Genomic DNA, 16199 nt, shown 5'->3' with positions numbered 1-16199 from the left:
ATTTAACTTCCAACTTTATAATGGAAGTGATGTAATTTAGAAGACATATTGACCCCTTGCACTGAGTTCCTAGAGGAATTGTTCTGGGGGACAAAACAGTTTTTTTTGCACAAGAAAAGACAGCCTATTGTTTTGTCCTCCAGAACAATTCCTCTAGGAATTCAGTGCAAGGGGTCTATAGTACATGGACATGTTTCGAGATCTCTCTATCTCAGGATTTTGTGTAGAATGTTGATGTGTTACAGTGAAGGTCCGTGGAATTTCAAAGTGTTTGTATTGTTAAAGTTGAGCATTCCTTACTTTACCTTTGGTATTTGTGAATATTTAGACACTGATTCAAGGCTAGTAAAGAGTTTAATTCGTCTATTCTTAATTTTACTCGTTTAAAATTCAAAACTTACAAAACTATACTACAAAGATTACAAAACTAATTATAAAACTAAAACTATTCACAGACGCTTTTCTGGAACTGGAGTTGAGTTTGATACAAAATATGGGAGCCTACCTTAGTTGTCATCTAATATGGCGGACAATGGTCACGTAACATGCTCTTTTTTTTTTCGCCGGGGGGGGATGGAGGAGAGAATGTTTTTGATCCAAAAAACTTTCCAGACCCCTACCTAATAGCATTGATGTTTTTCGGGTACCCCACCTTCAATCGTTTGAGAGCCCCCCCATTTCTTCCTCCACCCCCCCCCCCTCCCCATCAGACCTAAATAACTGACTGGTCCCTTATCTCAAGAAATAGTAAGGTGTATATAAAGGAAAAAAATTCTATTTTCAAAATCATTTTGTATTTTTGTATGTGGTCTTCTCTTTCCAGAGTTATGAACATTTGAATTTTCAATATGCAAATGAGATGACGTAAATTCAAGACTAATTTGTTATACTAAAATGCTGTTGTGGAAAGAACAGCTGGTTTTGTTTTCATTTGCAAATCATCCTTATAACTGAAATATATGGCTTTGTACACTTTTAGGTTATTTCACTTCAGAACACTTGATGTCAATCACACTGCAAAATGTACCACATTCTAGAATTTACGTCATCTCATTAGCATATCGATATTTCAAATATTTATCTCTAAAAAGAGAAGACCACATACAAAAATACTGCAACTAAATTAAGATAAAAGTAACTCTTATTTCACTTGACTAGTACTCCAAGTAAGGGAATCAAGACCCTGAAAAATAAAACTTGGAACATAAGAGCTCGGAGGAATCTGAGATCCTCCGGAGTGTACCTCTTGTGATCCAGAATCCGGATATTCCCTTCTACGAAGCGTCACTCACACATTTTTGCCTCTTTTTCTCTAGTATGCTTCTATGTATTTTGATTAACCTACAAGTTTTCTACCACAAGTTTTCTGGTGAGTAGCTATATTAGCATGTAGTTTATGAACGGTAGTGTTGAAAGTGAAAAATGGCGTCCACGACGAAGGCAACGACAGAGAGGAAGCCAAACACCTTTGAAATAGAAAAACAAGAATTAGAATAAACTCTCTTAGGTTAGGCGTACTATTTAGGACTTAGGTTTAATTAAGTGGCTTTATTAGGGCTATTAAGCCAATATAACAGGTTTAAGCTGTTATGTTTTACTATATATACAACGAAAGAATAATAATTAAAGCAAGTAAAAACGATAAAAAAGGGTTCTTATATAGCGCATTTCAAATATCTCAATGCGCTTCACATTTATAACCAGGGGAGGGACTTTACGGGCTGCATATTAAGGCGCTATTAGCAGCCGTGCAGCTTACAATCATGAGTGTGAATTGTTAGTAGGTTAGTATTATGCCTCCAAATTGGGATAAGGCTGTTGAACCGGGAGACAATCCCCTACTCTTACACGAATAATTCAACGGGTTCTTTTATGCCCCCCATTTTACTGCAGGTTAGGAAGTGTTTGAAGACAGGGCCTACGGTTTAAGAAGACTTGAAGGTCTAACCATTTGCAGATGTAATTACAAAGGCAGCACCTTCTCCTCAGTTATTTTAAGACCATGAGTGTTTGTCCGGCCGAGGCTTGAACCACGACCTCCCGCACAACAGACCGACGCTCTTACCAACTGAGCTAACAGGTGGCGGTCAGTCAGTGTTAGTTCAGGTAACATCAGTTAACCACACAAAAAATAGACCATGTTTTCCCATTTCAGACTACAAGTTATTCTCTTGGGAATGAGATCCTTTGCTTGAGTCATATCCATATTCATGTGCCTTCTCATGCGCAACCGTTAAACAAAGAAATGATACTCTAGGGAATGACACATAGTCTGAAATGGGAAAATATTGCACCCAAGCTAAACAGGTCTATTTTACAGACAAACGGAATAGAGATCGACCTGTCATCATTCATGATGGCTTGGGGGAGGGAAATCACATGTACTTTAGACAACGGGGGATCAGCTATACATGTATATTGACAGATATCAGTTAATATATATAATGTCGCAGCAAAAATGCTTGACCCCCCCCTCCCCCCTCCCTGGCGATAAATAATGACCGGTTCCTACGAGGATGTGTTGAATTGGACATGTTATTAGGATCTAAGGAAATGTAACGTTTGCCAAAAAAGCAAATGCACTTTACGATTGGCCTACCACAGGTAGCCCAGTAATTAAAGATTTCAAAGTGATACTCACCACAGCGGCATAAAGGTTGTCAGGGATAAAAACAACGTAATAGCCCCTTGAATACTCTTTCCTTTTTCTAATGTCATCAGCAACAAGAGAGCTCGAGGTGAGAATCACTAGGGCCCAAAGGATTGCGTTGATCATCACCTGAAAAGATGTCCATACTTTTAGTATTAGTCCCTTTTCGAATTCTAAACTACCGCTGTGTTTCTTGGTTACAGACTCATTTACTCAGGCTTAGCCTCGAATCAGTGTCTAAATATTCACAAATACCAACGGTAAAGTAAAGAATGCACAACTTCAACAATACAAACACTTTGAAACTTGACGGACCTTGACTAGAACACGTGAATATTCTTCATAAAATCGAGGCTAACCCTGTGCAAATGAGTCTGTAATCAAGAAACACAGCGGTATTTTTGGAAATAGAAAATGGTCCATTCACCACTTTTCCATTCCTCATTAGGTTTTTTCCCCCAGCATAATATGTGCAGTTTTTGCTCTGGTTGTCCCCAAAACCGTAACGTATTATAGGGATGTGAAACAATGGCAAATTTAACAAATCGCTAATAGATTGACAGTGTACCATTGACTGTCCTCTTATTGATCATAGGTGACGTCTTGAAATGTTCATAACGAGTGTTGCGAGTGGTTAAACTGTAAAGTGTAATCGGAACATTGTATCTACTGATTAGTGTTTTACACCAGGCCCTCCGCCAGCGCACAAAAGCTATTCTCGCACAGAAAGGGGACCACAAGTAAAATGTAATCTTACCGTCAAAGTCCAATTGATTTGTGGGATTTTCTCCACGAGGCAGAAGAGGTAGAGGACGAAGATAATGATGCAGAGGATCCACGGGAAGATTGTAGAGAAAAGAAAAAAACTATATCGCCCTGTACAGTTAACACAGATGTCTGCCAGGCAGGAGAAGGCGATCATGAGAAGAAACTGTTGGTTGGGAAAAGACAACAATAAGAAGCAATCAAGTTATGACATAAGTACTTTTATTTTAAAAATCGTACGTTCTGGTTGGCTCGCGAGCGGACGCGGTATAGTTTTACAGATGCAAGATATCAAATTAGATACAAAAACTTAAAAAGGTACTTATTGGGTCTTACTTATCTTCTGTTGTATCAGAGACATGTATATGTGACATGTTTATGTATATGTATATATAGTTAATATAGGTAATTAAATAATCAAATGGTGGGTAATTAAATTGTAAATCTTGAATATCTCTGGCTATACATCAGTTAAAATTGTTTTTCCCGCTCAGTCTCAGAGTGGCTACCAGTAGCATGGTTACGCAGCTTTATCGATTCTTGAAAATGCTCTTTGAAATCCTGCCGTTAAGATATTCTTGACTGGTAGAAGTACCTAAAGGTTATATGTTTTGCTGTGTTACTCACGATTTCGACAATCTTTATGATTCCTCTTGGTGACTTAACGTAGCTAACGTTAAGAGTGATCCCGCCAGCTGACTGGGTCTGGGCTGGGGCCGGTTCTGGTGGATTTTGTTTCTCTGGATCCGCCATTTTGATTCTGAAAGTCGCTGAAAAAAACTTGATTAATTAATTTATTAATTGAGTGGATGGATGGATGGACGGACGGACGGACGGACGGACGGACGGACGGACGGACGGACGGACGGACGGACGGACGGACGGACGGACGGATGGATGGATGGATGGATGGATGGATGGATGGATGGATGGATGGATGGATGGATGGATGGATGGATGGTTGGATGGATGGATGGATGGTTGGATGGATGGTTGGATGGATGGATGGATGGTTGGATGGATGGATGGATGGATGGATGGATGGATGGATGGATGGATGGATGGATGGATGGATAATAATAATAATAATAATAATAATAATAATCTTTATTTAAGCACGGTAACTCTATCAATATCAAGATAAAAAACTTAATGTTGCTCTACCTAGAGGCCGTAAAAACTATATTAACAAATGATAATTATGTAAAATATACAAATGCTACACTGATACAATAAATATACAATTGAAATAAGATAATAGGTTAATTAGATATATTTCGTAGAACTAAAACGATTAAATATTAGTTGTCATCAGTGCAAAACCTATAGTTTTTTATTTTCTTTTTAAATACTTTTAAGGATCGTTCTTCTTTTAATGACTGAGGCAGAGAATTCCAAAGCCAGGCTCCAGTAAAAGCAAAACTATTTTTGAAATAGTCAGTTCTGGCTTTTGGAATTTGTAAATTTTTAGAAGAACGCCTTAAGTTGTAAGATTGAGTACCAATCTGGCTGGAAAACATATCTTTTAAATAAGATGGGACGATATCATTGACGATTTTGAACATCATAATGGCCTTTTGTTGCAGTCTTTGTTCATTTAAAGGTATCCATTTGAGTTCATTAAAAATTTGACTCGTTCGTACGCTTAAATACGGTGCGCCAGTAATTATACGGGCTGCACGGTTTTGTAGTTTTTGTAACTTGCTAGTTAAAGTTTCGTCGATACTGTCCCAAACTAAACAGCAATAGTTAAAGTAAGGCTCAATTATGTTCTTATAGATTTTGATTAGATAGGGCCTACTTAAAATTGGCTTAATTTTCTTTAACGTGCTTAGGTTACATGCAATCTTCTTTTTAATGTGCTCAACATGAGAACGCCTAGTCAGATTTTCATCAATATAGACGCCGAGACATTTTGTTTCTTTAGATCGTTTTAACGCGGTACCGTCTATAGTCAGACATAAGTCTGTGTCATCTAAAGTAGAAATTCTTTGACGGGAACCAATTAACATAAATTCTGACTTTACAGCATTCAAAGTGAGTTTGTTGGCACAGAGCCAAGAAGCTACATGTTCTAAGTCGATATCCATTTGATTATTCAGGTTATTAATTCCACAGTCAGAAAATGATAAAGTCGTATCATCAGCATAAAGCCTAGTTGTACTATAGTCGAGGCAACGCGGTAGATCATTAATGTAGATTAAAAAGAGAACTGGGCCCAAAATTGTCCCCTGAGGTATACCAAAAGAGATGGGACGGGCTTCGGAAAGTACTCCATTGATTGAACACTGTTGCGATCTGCCAGTCAAATATGACTGAAACCACTGTCGGACTGTGGCGTTAAACCCATAATATTCTAGTTTTGCTAACAATATACTATGATCAACGGTGTCAAATGCCTTCTTAAGGTCTAAAAATATCACACCATTGATCATTTTCCTGTCTATATTGAAGTACCATTCATTTGTTAGATCTAAAAGCGCAGTTAAAGTTGAGTGATAAGGTCTAAAGCCCGACTGATGGGTATCTAGTAAATTATGTTCGTCAAGATATGAAATCAGCTGCTCACAGATTAGTTTTTCAAAAAGGCGGGAGATAGCAGAAGTAACTGAAATAGGTCTATAGTTGCCTGGGTCATCTTGTTCACCAGATTTAAAAATGGGGGTGACTTTAGCCACTTTCCATTCCGACGGAAAAATATTTGTTTTAATCGAAAGGTTAAAAAGGGTAGTTAATGAATTACAGATATGAGGAGCCGCTGCTTTTAGAATAATATTTGGAATTTTATCAAGACCAGTCAAGGGTGGATCCAGGGTAGTTTACGTGATTTCCGTAAACTACTCAATTTTTTTCAAAGCTACACATCATTTCTTTCTAAATAATGTCAAAATATGTGTATTACATTATTCTAGAAACTTCTAGAAACAACTCACTTGGTTGTTTTTCAGTTAATTATTAAGGAAAAGTCAAACAAAAATGAGTAATCTCGTCATTTCTGCCGATTTATTACCGATTCCCGCAAAAATTTTCGGGTTTCGGATATCTCCGTCGGTACGCATCGGAATGCTATCGGAAAACGATCGGAAAACAGCCTTTGTCAAATAGAACCTCAGGGGGTGAGCGTGCGTAGTTGTAGAGCTAGGCCGGTGTGATGATCGTAAACTACTCAAAGAATTCTCTGATTGGCTGGAAACACATTGATTGTTTTGGAAACCACTCAAACTCTTTTCTGATTGGCTATCTACTTTGCAAACTACCTCATAAACTACCAGCAAAACTATAAAAAGCTAGACCTACCCCCGTTGGGTCTCTTTCGTTCTTATGATTAGAGTCATAGATTTGCTGTAGTTTGAACGAAGGAATATTCTACAATGCGTGGCGACCCGATTTGCAGGAGGGAGGACTGTTCTCCTTTCGACATTGGCTTGAATTTTAAAGAAATTGGCTCTTCATCACCACAAGATAAGCTGGGGTTCATTGAGAATGTGTGGAAACCAGGTGAGATTTTTGATTTCCCACTGTCAATAGAAAATAGAAAGCCTCGTAAGTTTGTCTTTGAATGGCTTAGAAGATATCCCTGGCTTGCATACTCTAAATATCTCGATGGAGCATTTTGTTTTCCCTGCGTTTTGTTTGGAGTAGAATCTGGTAGAAATGCTCATGAATTAGACAAGTTGTTGAAGTCCCCACTCACATGTTGGACTTCAGCGGCTTCGAGACTTACAAAACACGCCAGCGGTAAATGTGAGATGCACAATTTTGCTGTAATCGCCATGGATAACTTTTTGAAAACAATGAGGCAGCAAGCGGTCCCAGTAGATCAGCAGTTGAATATTCAACAGCAAATCGATAGAAATAGGACGGTCCTTAAGTCTTTGTTTGAAACGATAATTTTCTGTGGGCGAAACAACATAGCTCTCCGGGGTCAACGCGATGATGACCCAACAAATGCTAGTCTATCAGGAAACTTTCAGGTTCTGCTAGAATTTCGAGTGCAGAGTGGTGATCAAATACTGCAGAATCACCTGGAAACTGCACCCAGAAATGCAACTTACATTTCTAAAACCATCCAGAATCAGATGATAGAAACAGTAGGTTCTTACATTTTAACTAGTTTGTCAAAGGAAATCAGAGACAGTAAGTTTTTCTCTGTTATGGCAGATGAAGCTGCAGACATTTCTAACAAAGAAAATCTTTTTTTAGTGATAAGATTTATTGATTCAAGAAATATAATTAGAGAAGAATTTATTGGGTTTTCTCTTTGTGATGAGGGAACAACTGGAGCTGCCATCAAAGATAAAATACTTACAGCAGTAGCAGAATTAGGACTTTCTATGGACGACTGCAGAGGCCAGTGTTATGATGGGGCAGGCAATATGGCAGGTTGCTTGAATGGAGTTTCAACACTTATAAGAAATGAATTTGACAAAGCAATTTATGTTCACTATATGAACCACAGGCTGAATTTGTGTGTTGCTGACACATGCCAACAACCACTTGCTAGAAACATGATGGATACTGTTAAAAGAATTTCTGATTTTTTTAACAATTCACCAAAGAGACAGCAGTATTTGGTCATGAAGGTTAAAGAGATAATGCCTCAAGCTAACCATACTGTTCTGATAAATGTATGCCGAACAAGATGGATCGAAAGAATAGAAGGAATGGACAGAGTTGTAGAACTTCTTCGTCCTGTTGTTGCTACGCTTGAAGACATATCAATGAACAACAATGATCTTGGAACTGGGGACTGGAATCGAACTAGTAGAAATGATGCACAGACCTTACTGAATGCAATAACTTTTTCATTTATTGTTGCTATTGTTATTGTTAGACACATGTTAGATTTAACCCGACCTCTCACTGTCAAATTACAAAAGAAAGCAATGGATCTTCTCAAGGCAAAGGATGAACTTGCACTTTTAAAGTCAGTCTTAACAGAGATGAGAACTGACATTGATGCCAGGCACAGTGCACTCTACCAGGAAGCTGTCACTTTAGCAGGTCAAGTTTCAGTTCAACCAACCATGCCTAGAGTAGCTCAGAGACAAGTTCACAGAGCCAATGCTGCAGCCCGAAACCCTGAAGAATATTATAGGACAAATTTAACTGTAGTTTTTCTAGACCATATAGTCCAACAACTGAACAACAGATTTCAAGATGATGTGTTTGTTTGCTACAGAGCACTTTCAGTTATTCCATCAATTATGCTGGCCACTGGTATTGTTTGGAAGGATAATGTATTAGCCTTTTGTGAACATTATAGGCAGGATATACCTAATTATGCAGGTTTACAAGCAGAACTTATTCTGTGGGAGAGAATGTGGATGAGGAAAGATGATCTAGGAGAGGAAATCCCTGATAGTTTAGAAGGGACACTTGAGCACATTGACAATGTTGCTTATGCTAATATACATACCATACTTCAAATCCTTATAACTATCCCTATGTCATCTGCTTCTTGTGAAAGGTCCATTTCAACCCTCCGTAATCTTAAGAACTACTTAAGAAATACTATGGCTCAAGACAGAATGAATGGACTGGCACTGATGCATTCCCACAGAGACATGGACTTAGATCTTGAGGAAATAATAGATTTATTTGCTACTTTAAATCCTAGACGAATGAGAATGGAGAATATCTTACAGTAATATTTTATATAATATTTTTTGGACCACCACTCCAGTGTTCTTAGAGTACTTGTGAGTTATGTTCCATCTGGATTAATAATTATCTGATTTTTAATCATTCAACTGATGGGGAACAGTACAGGAACAAGGTGGAATTTTTAAAAACTTATTCTTTTCTGAAATCTATAATATTGTTCACTGGGTTTTAATTAAGCTTGAATGGTCTTTACATATTCTCAACTGAACTCAGCAATGAATTCATCTATAGTGGAACACCTCAATCTAAATAAGGTAATGTATTCATTTTGTATAATCTGCTAGTACATGTAAATTCTAGTACACTGATATTGTGACTGTATGTTCTCTATCTTTCATAAAGTATTCAATTTGCTGCCATGCCACTTTTCCTTTAATAGCATATATTTTGCATTGTACTTTTACATACTAATACTTTTGATGTCATTTTTTTCACATGATGTCCTTTGATGTGCTAGATTCTTCAACTGAGATAAATCTGTACAAGGATCTTGACTGCAGACAGCATGCTATGGTAGATGTATCCTTTTAGGCAGTTTATAACTAATAGGGGTATGGTGGGTTGGGTATAAATTCAGAGTAAACTACTCATGTCCAAACCCTGGATCCACCCCTGACCAGTTGCTTTAGCAGTATTAATACCTTGCAGAAGCTCAAGTACTCTAGAGGAATCGATCAAACGAAAAGTAAACACATGGTCTACTTTTTTAACATAATCAGCGAAATTTACATTACTGGCACGTTTAGAATTTATTTCTGAAGCTAATTTACCGGCAATTTCTGTGAAATAAGTGTTAAGGACATTTGCTACATCCTTTGGATTAGTAACAGTATTTTGCACAGTCTGCCTAATTTCGCTGATTTCAACATTTTGTGATCTCTTACCCCTGAGATTATTTATTGTCTTCCAAGTTTTCTTGGTGTCACGAGAGTGTTTTTCAATTTGATCTTGATAAAATTTCCTTTTCGTCTTAGTAACTAATTGATTAACGGACGGACGGATGGATGGATGGAAGGATGGATGGAAGGATGGATGGATGGATATAACTAAATGAGTAGAGAAAATTCCAAATGTTAACTATAGCTTTGCATAATGTAGTACCAATATAATGTATAGTATACACACACGATCCACTATTAAAATAAATTAGTTTTTGCGTGGGACATGTAAAGCAAGAAAAACCGTTAGAAAAGACAACAGAATTCTAGAAATCAATTTCTCTAAAGATTCAAGATTTAAGGGAAAGATTATACAAAAAAAGTCCCGAGATCCTTTGCATGTGCAAAGATTATTTTCTCCTGATTGATAAATCATTTATGCAACCTAAATGCTAAGATCGATGCATGATATGCACAAAGCTCTAATAATTCGATAAAAAGAGAAAACAATGATTAAACATTTTGGCGGGATCCTTGTGAAATATTATTGCCTAGATGCCACGATTGCTGATGCTGGTTCCCTGTGGATTGACTAGCCTGATTTGAAAACATTTGGAAGGTGTTGCGTGACAAAAATCGACTCACGATTAATTAAAATTTAAGCATCGAAAATACACAAAATATTTTGTGAAGACCTTTCTTCTTGATACGAACAAAATATCCAACAAACGGCTCTTCTCACCAAAAAATCTAATTCGAGTTAGAAAGCTAAGAAGTCTTCGGGTACAAAAATGCTCTTTGTGATGAACAATTTACATGTAGCTTCCTGATGACGTAATTTGAATGCGGAAAACTTTGACTTGGAAACTTTGAAAAATGATACACGCGTCTACCGGAAGAACTGAAAGAAGCGGGAAAAGAAGAAGACCGAGTTGTCGGCCGGAAATTTCTATTTTTCCCCCGGGTAAATAGCAGATAAATAATAGTAAGCACCCCTACTGAACAAAGGCATTTGCATCATGACGTTGACGTCATAAAATTTAGGTGCGCATGCGTAAGTCAAAGTCATTCGAATGTCGTCGTGTTTTGGAGACCATGTTTCACGTCGAGTGGTGAATGGTAATATTCCAAGGTAAATAACTCCTAATTTACGTGTTTTCCAACAGATTATTGGTGTTAACATCTTCCTTTATGGAATGTTCTTCCGGTTAGTTAAAGTGACAGCGGTTTTAGTATATAAACTTTCTTCCTTTTCTATAGTTTTGGAAGTCGTTCAGATTCGACATGCCGAGTGTCAGCCATATTTTAACTTAAAAATTTCAAAGCACATGGAAGTCTGTGATCGTAGATGTAACTTATAAATAGAACTAAACTAAACAAAGGAATGTGTGACTCAAGAAATAACAAACAAGTACCTTTGATTAATTTGAAAAATCGAAGCTACATTTGGCGAACGTTTACTCTCATATGAGACACAAATTTCGTAATTTTTGTCAACAGAAGTGAAACATTTCTCCAAGTAAACAGAATACTATGAATCTAGCTCGAACTTGGTGCAATGAAACCATCTCGATTTAAATGTCCCGCTAAAATATTTATTAGTGGCACCCGTCTAGTCTAATGCGTAACGTTTACTCGACGTTAACACGTGGACGACAATTTTTTTCGGTCGGGAATACTGTCGTCTCGGTGTCCCGTCGTCCCGATGCTTAAATCTTCATACGCTAAATATAATGTTGACCTTACACGTGTACAGAGTATAGAAACAATGCGGAAAAACTTTTATATTAGGCTTAATAACATAATTACCTTATGGACGGATCATTAGATAATTGAGGGGGTGTTGCGTAAATTCCCGACTTCCTCTCCTTTCAGGAACTGAAGAGATATCGAGCAAACGCCCAAAAAAAACTTAAAAAAAAAAAAAAAAAACGTCCCTTACCCCTCGATTGTCTAATGGTCGATACCTTAATCAATGCAGGAACTGATGTTTTCTAGATAAGAAGCAGCGTAGCCCAGAAAGAGGTCACGTTGTCACGCTAGTTTTAGCTGGGAAAGCGAACCAGAATATCTCTCATTTTAGGGTATTTTCTGTTTTTAGTTTTTAGATATATTAGAAAAAGATTTGGTTTTTTAGAAAATGATTGTAGCTCTTGCGAAAGATGGCTTTCATTCCTTTTTCTCTTTTCTTCCGTTCACCATCACGTGCAGGCATCATTATACAGCTTGGGCTGCCTGTGGTTAGATGGCAGAACAATAAAATCCCTTTGCTCTCGGGAATTGAATTCTTTCTCATGTAAAACGATTGTATTGTTCCTGCCATCTAACATGGCTGCCGTCACGTGATTTTGCAAAACCTCCATTCATTAATTTTCCCATTCCCCCCCCCCCCCCCCCCCCCCAATTTTCCTTACTTCTCTTCAGGTGACTGCCTACTTTTGGAAATTGGTTTAAACTTCGACTTTCCGAATTGAAATTTAATGCTGATTCCAAATCTGGAAAGAAAAATAGGGTGTCCCGAGCTTGTTTTCGAGATAATCAGCATTTAATGGAAGCCTACGCACGAGCTTTTGGAGTAAAAATTGCGCCACCGGAAGTGATGAGAAAAGAATTAAGATTCATAAGATAATAGTTATTTGCAGACTATATGATTGTACGAATGACGGCTAGTCAATCATTCTACAATAATACATAGATATTTTCGACAAAAAGGCAAAAAGATACATTGATTTGTCATATTTTGTAGTTGCGGTGCTCTTAAAAATCTCATAAAGTCGAACAAAAATCCCTACAAAAATCTATTTTTTCATGCGTTACTGATTTAAACTTTTCCTAAAATGTTGATATGACCTAGATTTTTAGGAGTTTTTTCGAATGAGCTATTAAAGAATAGAGAGTCCCGTGCAAAATTTGAGGGTTTTGCCCTGTTCAAAACGCGTATGGTTCTTCAATAAAATCTTGTAGATTTTTCAGCGGTTTTTGAGCGCGCGCACATCGTGGGCTCAAATCGAACGTTCAAAAGTAGGCAGCCACCTTAATTCTTCTTTTTGTTTTTGTTTTTTATTTCTTTGTTTCATTCCTTACCTTTTCCTTACCTAATAGGACTCTTTGGACATCCTTTTTTTGCCTGGCTGGTTTAAACCTGGGATAGACCACGTTTTTGGTCGAAAAAATCGAGCTGAAGTAGAGTGACTTGGAATTGGAATCGACCGAAGTTTCCAACCTTTAGATTATATAGCGAAATCGCTAAAAAAAACGCTTAAAACGCGAAAACTTTTAATATGAAACGGCAAGTACACTTCTGGTTTTTATGTACTCGAAATTTTATTTCCAAAATTTTAGCGAAACCTACAAAATTTTAGCAAAATCTATTTACTTCATACATTTCCTTATAAAAGTGGATAGCCTGGGTTACCTGTGGTCAGACCTGTTTACTCTGGCGGAAGTTGTATTTCCTTGTTGACTTAAAGGGCCACTTGGACGAAAATCGTTCCAAAATTAAAACACTTTCATTCGAGCTGGAACTTTGCTGAAATAATCTTGAACACATTTGGAACCACTCACTGAAATATCTTTCTAATATTCGAAAGGGAAGGGCCAAAATTTTACGATTTATTTTCGTCCGCCATTAATATCTTTGTGTCACGGCCAACGAGTCATTATGTACAGCAGTTTTACGCTGTGACGTCATTTACTCAACACCGTCATGTTAGCGTCGTTTTGACCATACATTTCTTGTTAAATCACCTGAAGTTTATTTGATGTTTTAAACGCGTTATCGTGAAAAGAATCTCTAAACAGACTTTTTTTAAACCTTTGATACCTCTTCAAATATAATGGAAACTCCTTTGGACGCTCGCTTTGTCAATCCTGAAGAGTTAGAACCATAAGTTATAATGTATGAAGATGAAGCCGAACTAGAAGAAGAAGCAATGCTTGGGAAGAGGTTTTCATAAAAATTCCTTACGTTCATTTCATTATTTGTATTTGCTACATACTGTCCATGATATAAAGATCTTAAATCTGAAGTTTCAATGTAATCTAATAGTGATTGATGTTATGAATTCTGCGTTGTGATATAAAGATTTGTGACAATATACTTAGATCTATGTGCCGAATAATTTAAAATGTGAGCTCGTAATTCTCCTAGCTGGTTTACTACAGGACGGTTATTATTTGCTTCAAAATGTTTATTATGCATTGAATAGGTACAAACATACGATTATCTAATATTATCTTTGTAAAAGAACATGTCAAAGGTTTCTTATTTATTACTCGCGTGACAGCGGCGTCTGTCACTCAGCTCGTAGATTTTTCTTTCATTGTGTCGGATGTCTCGCAGACCCAAATTGTGGGGTTGCTCTTTGCCCTTGTATGTAAATATACCTTGAAAAGTTGTTATCCTTAAAATGATTCGAATAAATCCCGAATATCTCAGTCACTTCGCGCGATGGAACCGCTAGAATCTCGTCCATGCGTCCTACTTTGTTGTGATTCTTGGCGTGCCGAGATGTATTGAAATTTTCGAATTATGATCGACAGTATTATTGAAAGTAAAAAATTTCAGCGCCTAGACATTGTTTGGTCATATAGTAGTTAGGAAACCGAATGAAACATTATATATTTTCTGAATAAACCAAATAAACCGAGTTTTACGAACATGGCACATACATTACCCACCAATGTTTTGGTTTGGGTTGAGTAAATGACGTCATAAGTACTCGTGCCAGTCTTCTTGAGCCGAATTCTGTGAGTCAAAGAAATTAATGGCGGACGAAAATAAATCGTAAAATTTTGGCCCTTTCCTTTCGAATATTAGAAAGATATTCCAGTGGGTGGTTCTTAATGTATTCAAGATTATTTCAGCAAAGTTCCAGCTCGAATGAAAGAGTTTTAAATTTGGAACGATTTTCGTCCAAGTGGCCCTTTAATAGGTGGGTCATATATTTTGTTTTAGTTTATATATTTTTATTTCGGAGATTAGTTTTTACGTGGGAATTCAGTTCCCCACTACTACTATCCCTTAACATTTTATTATTATTTTATAATATCATTTTGTAAAAAGTATTACTAAGCTTCAACTTAAACTATTAGGCCCCGTCCACACGTATCCGCAAATGTTTTTTTACGGATACGGGTTGCGTCCATACGTGCCCTCATATTTTTGTGACCGTATCCGCAAATTCTACGAAAACGGTCACGTGTGGACGGTGAAAACGATTCGAATACGCTGCGTGTGGACGCAACATTTTCGTATCTGCAAAAAAAATTTCCGGATACGTGTGGACGGGGCCTAAGCTTCGAAAACGTTTACTGCGAATCCCCCACCCCTCCTCCCCCAATAAAATGCACCTTCCCTTATTTGAGATTATGAAATGAAAAGGCGGCCAGTTCACAAATGGTACGTATCAGTTGTTAGAACTGGTTCGAACCCGCTCCTTTATTAGTTCTAAGAACTAGCGCCTGGCCGCTCCCACAGATCGATTCCAAGCGTCCTAAGATTGTATACAAATGCATCCCATCGAATACAATAGAAATACATACATTAAGCTATTTTCTTTTGTTACTTTCTTGTCTATCAATTCATGTTTTGTCGCTAACACTTTATAAAATCTACAGATGTTTTTAAAGAGTCTAACTGGCCGGGCATAGCAAACATTTAATAGCTTTCTTAGTCTTAAAAAGAGCTTTACTCGCTTGTTTGAGTAATACAGTTAACTTATGCAAGTTTAAATCCGTGATATTGATTTACGCGTCTTCAGTAGACGCTCTGCATTGAATATTAGATTAGATTTGAGCTTTTCCGTAGCAGAGACACGGAAGCTCAATGTTACAAAACAGATCTACTTGAACACGACTAAATCCTAGTAGTTTGTGCAGATGTCAGTTAAGAAAGAAAAATAACAGCCTGGATATCAAAGCTATCGATACATACACATATATTTTTAACTAAGACAACTTTTCGAAATCTCTAATTTTACGAAGCAAGTGTGTTTTTTTTATGAATATTAGTTGCAAAGCCGCCTAAAACGTTGGCTAAGGATAAAGATTTACCTTTTTTTTTTTTTGAAGAGTAGTTTATACGCTTGCTTCTTCCTAGGAGTGGAGAGAGTTGAGTTCAGGCTCTAAACTCTTCGGTATTTCTTTTTGCTTCGATGGATTTTCACCCTATAAAAGGACGCTTATTTGCATTCAAATTTTGCTTGGAGAGGTCATGCGTTTCGGGTCAGAGTGACAGT

At 37.2% G+C, this 16199-nt stretch overlaps 2 protein-coding genes and 1 long non-coding RNA gene across 6 annotated transcripts in view; 2 read left to right on the top strand and 1 right to left on the bottom strand.

The window, feature by feature from the left end:
• Positions 1-335: 335 nt before the first annotated feature.
• Positions 336-16147, bottom strand: LOC116304511 (CKLF-like MARVEL transmembrane domain-containing protein 4). Of its 3 annotated transcripts, none has more exons than XM_089033678.1 (5): positions 16015-16147; positions 4043-4185; positions 3408-3581; positions 2642-2779; positions 336-1466 (listed from the first exon to the last, which is right to left on the bottom strand). In XM_089033678.1, the coding sequence occupies exons 2-5, from the start codon at positions 4166-4168 to the stop codon at positions 1395-1397; spliced, it is 510 nt and encodes a 169-aa protein (XP_088889804.1). In that variant the 5' UTR covers positions 4169-4185; positions 16015-16147; the 3' UTR covers positions 336-1394. The 3 variants fall into 3 exon arrangements, with proteins under 3 accessions (XP_088889804.1, XP_088889805.1, XP_088889806.1); XM_089033679.1 differs by having other exon boundaries at positions 4043-4175; positions 16015-16126; XM_089033680.1 differs by lacking the exon at positions 16015-16147 and adding an exon at positions 9967-9990.
• Positions 6648-9717, top strand: LOC148908943 (52 kDa repressor of the inhibitor of the protein kinase-like). 2 transcript variants are annotated; one of them, XM_089033673.1, is made up of 3 exons: positions 6763-6913; positions 7687-9336; positions 9540-9716. In XM_089033673.1, exons 1-2 carry the CDS (start codon positions 6899-6901, stop codon positions 9064-9066), a joined length of 1395 nt encoding a protein of 464 aa, XP_088889799.1. In that variant the 5' UTR covers positions 6763-6898; the 3' UTR covers positions 9067-9336; positions 9540-9716. The 2 variants fall into 2 exon arrangements, with proteins under 2 accessions (XP_088889798.1, XP_088889799.1); XM_089033672.1 differs by having other exon boundaries at positions 6648-9336; positions 9540-9717.
• LOC148908942 (uncharacterized) overlaps positions 10742-16199 on the top strand; it is a 31047-nt gene continuing 25589 nt past the window's right edge. Inside the window, exon 1 of the long non-coding RNA XR_016120380.1 lies at positions 10742-11092. This is a non-coding gene — a long non-coding RNA (uncharacterized LOC148908942). The remainder of the gene's footprint in view (positions 11093-16199) is intronic.

This window comes from Actinia tenebrosa, unplaced genomic scaffold (genome assembly GCF_029948245.1).
Source record: "Actinia tenebrosa isolate PJP-AT-01 unplaced genomic scaffold, QUT_ActTen_1.0 PGA_scaffold2__45_contigs__length_23673736, whole genome shotgun sequence".
NCBI classification, from domain to species: Eukaryota; Metazoa; Cnidaria; class Anthozoa; order Actiniaria; family Actiniidae; genus Actinia; species Actinia tenebrosa.
The sequence above is the reverse complement of the archived record's forward strand: the minus strand, read 5'-3'. Positions and strand labels throughout refer to the sequence as shown.

Bases quoted from the DNA above. Each gene is read 5' to 3' on its own strand.
- LOC148908943 (XM_089033672.1), top strand. From the start codon at position 6,787: ATGCGTGGCGACCCGATTTGCAGGAGGGAGGACTGTTCTCCTTTCGAC.
- LOC116304511 (XM_089033678.1), bottom strand. From the start codon at position 4,168: ATGGCGGATCCAGAGAAACAAAATCCACCAGAACCGGCCCCAGCCCAG. The intron at 2,780-3,407 runs GTAAGATTACAT...ACATCTTTTCAG, and splicing joins AAATCAATTGGACTTTGACG to GTGATGATCAACGCAATCCT. The intron at 1,467-2,641 runs GTGAGTATCACT...TCTATTTCAAAG, and splicing joins ACAACCTTTATGCCGCTGTG to GTGTTTGGCTTCCTCTCTGT.